Source organism: Colobus angolensis, unplaced genomic scaffold (genome assembly GCF_000951035.1).
Source record: "Colobus angolensis palliatus isolate OR3802 unplaced genomic scaffold, Cang.pa_1.0 Scaffold99, whole genome shotgun sequence".
Classification (NCBI taxonomy): Eukaryota; Metazoa; Chordata; class Mammalia; order Primates; family Cercopithecidae; genus Colobus; species Colobus angolensis.
This window is the reverse complement of record NW_012123931.1, coordinates 34,326-40,440: the sequence shown is the minus strand read 5'-3', so window position 1 is coordinate 40,440 and position 6,115 is coordinate 34,326. Positions and strand designations below refer to the sequence as shown.

General features: G+C 45.9%; 1 protein-coding gene across 1 annotated transcript in view; it reads right to left on the bottom strand.

Moving 5' to 3' along the window:
* The window catches only part of LOC105505206 (peptidyl-prolyl cis-trans isomerase A-like), an 8,032-nt gene extending 2,201 nt beyond the window's left edge, over positions 1–5,831 (bottom strand). The window contains exon 1 of the mRNA XM_011933006.1: positions 5,714–5,831. Within this exon, the coding sequence (XP_011788396.1) occupies positions 5,714–5,831 (118 nt within the window). The remainder of the gene's footprint in view (positions 1–5,713) is intronic.
* Positions 5,832–6,115: the final 284 nt, after the last annotated feature.

Here is a 6,115-nt window from a genome sequence, read left to right as displayed (position 1 = left end):
TCATTTATTTTTTCATTTGAACTTTACATTCATTTCATGTACTTTTGTAAAATGGCTTGCTATGGTTTGAATGTTCGTGCCCTCCCCAAATTCCTATGTTGAAATCCTATCCCCCGAGGTGACAGTATTAAAAGGTAGAGCTTTTGGGAGGTCGCTAGGTCGTGAGGGCAGAGCTCCCATAAACAGGATTAGTCCCCTTATAAAAGACGCCCAAGGGAGCTTGCTTGTCCCTTCCCCCACTGAGGGCATAACAAGAAGGCACCATAAATAAACAATGAAATGGGCTCTCACCAGACACTGACCTGCCTGTGCCTTGATCTTGGACTTCCCAGCCTTCAAAACTAGGAAAAGTCAATTTATGTTGTTTAGTAGCTATCCAGTCTATAGTATTTTGTTACAGCGGCCAAAATGGACCAAGACGTAATTCAATGTGATTCTAGTGGGAACTGTATCATAGTTATACATTAATTTTTCTAAGAATTAACACTATCCTTTCTGGAGTACCAGCATGCCTCTCCACTTGCTTAGATCTTGTTTTCTGTCTTTAAAAATTACTTAATATACAAACGTTCTTAGCCATTATTGTTGTTGTTGTTGTTTTCGTGTTTTGTTTTGTTTTTGTATTTTAGTAGAGACGGGGTTTCACCATGTTGCCCAGGCTGGTTTCAAACTCCTGAGCTCAGGTAATCCACTGGCCTTGGCCTCCCAAAGTGCTAGGATTATAGGTGTGAGTCACCGCACCCGGCCTATTGTTGTTTTTAATCATGATTTTTATTTTTATTTATTTATTTGTTTTCTTGAGATGGAGTCACCCAGGCTGGAGTGCAGTGGCACAATCTTGGCTCAATGCAAGCTCCACCTCCCAGGTTCATGGCCATTCTCCTGCCTCAGCCTCCCGGTAGCTAGAACTACAGGCGCCCGCCACCATGTCTGGCTAATTTTTTTGTATTTTCAGTAGAGATGGGGTTTCACTGTGTTAGCCAGGATGGTCCCGATCTCCTGACTCGTGATCCACCTGCCTAGACCTCCCAAAGTGCTGGTATTATGGGCGTGATCCACCACGCCCAGACAATTATTTATTTATTTATTTATTTTTGAGATGGAGTCTTGCTCTGTTGCCCAGGCTGCAGTGCAGTGGTACAGTCTTGACTTACTGCAACCTCCGCCTCTCAAGTTCAAGCAATTCTCCTGCCTCAGCCTCCCAAGTAGCTGGGACTATAGGTGCATGCCACCATGCCTGGCTAATTCTTATAGTTTCAGTAGAGACAGGTTTCACCATATTGGTCAAGCTGGTCTCGAACTTCTGACCTAAGGTGACCCACCCACCTCAGCCTCCCAAAGTGCTGGGATTGCAGGTGTGAGCCACCACACCTGGCCTTACCATGATTTTAAAGAAGATATTTCAAATTTAAAATTGTGTTATTAAATATTTCAAATATACAGAGAAATACAAAAATAATATTCCGGGCAACATGTACCCTCATCTCATACTTACTAGATTTTAACATTTTGACGTATTTATAGAATGTAGCCGGGCGCAGTGGCTCAAGCCTGTAATCCCAGCACTTTGGGAGGCCGAGACGGGTGGATCACGAGATCAGGAGATCGAGCCCATCCTGGCTAACACGGTGAAACCCCGTCTCTACTAAAAATACAAAAACTAGCTGGGCGAGGTGGCGGGCGCCTGTAGTCTCAGCTACTCGGGAGGCTGAGGCAGGAGAATGGCATAAACCTGGGAGGCGGAGCTTGCAGTGAGCTGAGATCCGGCCACTGCACTCCAGTCCGGGCGACAGAGCAAGACTCCGCCTCAAAAAAAAAAAAAAAAAAGAATGTGATGACATTCTTTCATCTTCCCCCTTTCTAGATATGTGACTAGTGTCTAGAAGCCAGTGTTTATAATTCCCAAACATTTAAACATTTTTTAAATGTATTTTTGCATTTCTAAATAATAGATAATGGTTTTATATGTATTCCTAAGCAATATATAATGCTTTTACATGTTATTTAAAAAATAAATTTACATCCATGACTAGTTATTCTTCATACTGAGAAAGGCTAATTTTTATGTGCTGTATATATCTTGATTTGACATATTTTATTATTTATTGTAGTATTTATCTTATTAAAATCTCAGATTTTCTCTGTTCTCTATTATGTACAAAAATATGCAATTTTACCTTTTTGGACAATATACATACCAATTGTTTTCTTTTTTTCAGCTTAATTAGCTAAACATTTTAAATAATGTTGATGAACACTGGGGAAAGCAGCAGTTTTTCTTATTCTTGATTTCAATGGAAATTACTTCAGAAATTCTAATATAATGTTTCTATTGATTTTTATAAGCTTGTCATATTTAAGCAAGACTTTTAACTTGTTTTTTTTTAGGATAATGTTTGGCTGAATCGTCACAGTGATCCGAAGAGGGATGTATTAGACCGTTTTCACACTGCTGATAAAAACATACCTGAGACTGGGAAGAGAAAGAGGTTTAATTGGACTTATAGCTCCACATGGCTGGGGAGGCCTCAGAATCATGGCGGGAGGTGAAAGGCGCTTCTTACATGGTGGTGCCAGGAGAAAATGAGAGAGAAGCAAGAGCAGAAACTCCTATAAACTCATCAGATCTCATGAGACTTACTGACTATCATGATAATAGCACAGGAAAGACCAGCTTCCACAATTCTGTTATCACTTCCTGGGTCCCTCCCACAACACGTGGGAATTCTGGGAGATACAATTCAAGTTGAGATTTAGGTGGGGACACAGCCAAACCATATCATTCCACCCCTGGCCCCTCCAAATCTCATGTCCTCCCTCATATTTCAAAACCAGTCATGCCTTCCCAAGAGTCCCCCAAAATCTTAACTCATTTCAGCATTAACCCCAAAAGTCCACAATCCAAAGTCTCATCTGAGACAAGGGAAGTCTCTTTCACCTATAAGCTTTGTAAAATCAAAAACAAAGTAGTTACTTCCTAGATACCAAAGGGGTTACAAGACCCGTGCAAGTCCGAAATCCAGTGGGACAGTCTAATTTTAAAACTCTAAAATGATCTCCTTTGACTCCATGTTTCATGTCCAGGTCACATTGATGCAAGAGTAGCGTTCCCATGGTCTTAGGCAGCTCCACCCCTGTGGCTTTGCAGGGTACAACGTCCATCCCGGCTGCTTTCATGGGCTGGCCATTGAGTGCTGCAGCTTTTCCAGGCACATGGTGCAAGCTGTCAGTGGATCTACCATTCTGGGGTCTGGAGGACAGTGATCCTCTTCTCACAGCTCCAGTAAGCAGTGCCCCAGGAGGGACTCCATGTGGGGGCTCTGACCCCACATTTCCCTTCTGCACTGCCCTAGGAGAGGTTCTCCATGAGGGCCCTGGCAGCAAACTTCTGCCTGGGCATCCAGGCATTTCCATGCATCTTCTGAAATCTAGGTGGAGGTTCCCAAACCTCAATTCTTGACTTCTGTGCACTCACAGGCTCAACACCACATGGAAGCTGCCAAGGCTTGGGGCTTCCACCCTCTGAAGCCATAGCCTGAGCTGTATGTTTGCCCTTTTCAGCCACAGCTAAGTGGTTGGGACATAGGGCACCAAGACCCTAGGCTGCACACAGCACGGGGTCCCTGGCCCCGACCCACAAAACCACTTTTTCTTCCTGGGCCTGTGGGCCCAAGAGGGAGGATCTGCCGTGAAGTTCCCTGACATGGCCTGGAGACATTTTCCCCATGGTCTTGGGGATTAGCATTAGGCTCCTTGCTACTCACGCAAATTTCTGCAGCTGGCTTGAATTTCTCCCCAGAAAATGGGTTTTTCTTTTCTATCGCATAGTCAGGCTGCAAGTTTTCCAAACTTATGCTCTGCTTCCCTTATAAAACTGAATACCTTTAACAGTACCCAAGTCACCTCTTGAATGCTTTGCTACTTAGAAATTTCTTCAGCCAGATACCCTAAATCTTCTGTCTCAAGTTCAAAGTTCCGCAAATCTCTAGGGCGGGGCAGAACGCCACCAGTCCCTTTGCTAAGACATAACAAGAGTCACCTTTGCTCCACTTCCCAACAAGTTCCTTGTCTCCATCTGAGACCACCTTAGCCTGGATTTTATTGTCCGTATCACTATCAGCATTTGCGGCAAAGCCATTCAACAAGTCTCTAGGAAGTTCCAAACTTTCCCACATTTTTCTGTCTTCCTCCAAGCCCTCCAAATTGTTCCAACCTTTGCCTGTTACCTAGTTCCAAAGCCACTTCCACATTTTCAGGTATCTTTTCAGCAGTGCCCTACTCTACCAGTACCAATTTAATGTGTTAGTCCATTTTCACACTTCTGATAAAAACATCCCTGAGACTGGGAAGAAAAAGAGGTTTAATTGGACTTACAGTTCTACATGACTGGGGAGGCCTCAGAATCATGCATGGCGAGAGGCGAAAGGAACTTCTTACACTGGCAGCAGCAGAGGAAAATGAAAGAAGCAAAAGGAGAAACCCCTGATAAACCCATCATATCTCATGAGACTTATTCACTGTCATTAGAATAGCACAGGGAAAGACCAGCCCCCATAATTCAATTACCTCTCCTTGGGTCCCTCCCACAATGTGTGGGAATTCTGGGAGATACAATTCAAGTTGACATTTGGATGGGGACACAGCCAAACCATAACAAGGCAGGAATTATTATTAACCCATCTTCCCAATAAGGGAACTGAGGCTGAAAGGAAGGGATTTGCCCAGAATCACACAGCTGGGAAATGAGCAAGCCAGGACTTGCCTCAGGTGTGATGACCCCAAAGTCCAGGCATGCCCCTAACCCCCAGTGAGAGTGGGACTTTGCCCATGTGCCCTCACTGCCTGCCCTGTCTTGCTGGGATATCTACAAGGATTATCAGCAGCTGGAGCTGGCCCATGAGACACAGGAGGAGGTGAACAGCTGGAAGTCCTCCTTTCTGAGGGGTGGCGTGTACCTTGAGTGTGTTGGGGTGAGCAGCAGGGCAAGGAGAGGAGGGTCAAGCTGCTAATACTAGGGGGCCCTGGGGCACTATCCACAGTGATGCCAAGTCATGCCATGTTTCTGAGCCCTTATTTGACTCAGAAATAACCAGGAATCCTCCCCACTATCTACTCTGGGGGTGAGATCAGAGTTAAGTTTTCTGGTCCTCCCATCCTCCTCCAGTGGCAGTTTTGTGTCTCCGTGTCTGCCACAGATGGCATTTCCTGCATGCCCTTTCTATGATGGTGGTTTCCTGTGACTGCCTTCTCTTTTCTCCCCTATTGCATTGTGGCACTGTCTAGAGGAGCCTTAGAGTTGGGGTGCAGTGTCCCAGGTTCACTCAACCTCTCCCTTTTTCCTTGCTGTGTGTGTCTACTTTGGCTGTGCTCCCTGGTGCCAGCAGTGGTGGCAATGTTGGTGTGTGTGCCTCCCAGGACGAGAAGAAAGTGAGTGTGACCTTCTCTTGCTTCCTGCCAGGCGTCTGCAGCCTGGCACCAGCTCTGGCCAGGTCTTTAAGCAAAGGACCTGCAGATGTTGTTTTCTCATTTCTGGATTGGGAAATTGAGGCAAACTCTGGGTACTACAGTCAGAAACAAGATGAGGCTGAATCAGGGAAGTCTGGGGTCCTGAGAGATAGGGATGGGCAGAGACCTGAAACCCTTTAGTGCATGTGGGGATCTGGGTGTCTGTTTAGGCCAGTTGCTTTTCTCTCTGCATCAATGTTCCAGGTACCCTTGCAGGGGATGCCTGGAGCCTGGCTACATGGCCTGTCCACGCTGATGCCCTTGTGTTCTTCATGACAGGTCAGCAAGACCCAGAGGAATGGCTCCGACAGCTTCATGCACTCCATGGACCACAGCTGAAGCAGCAAATGGAGACCGTTCAGAACATGGCCATTGTCAATAAGAACGTGCGGGACCTCATGCCCAAGACCATCATCCACCTCATGATCAACAACATGTATGTGCCGCCTCATGTGGGTAGGGGATTCCTGTGGCACTGGGGACCCAGGTGGCCATGTTGGCCTGGGGGAGATGCTGACCATTCTTGTGGGACCAGCCTTTCCTCAGAAAGGGAGGCACGGTCCAGACCAGAGTTGTCCCATAGAAACATAACGTGGGATTACAGTGGCTC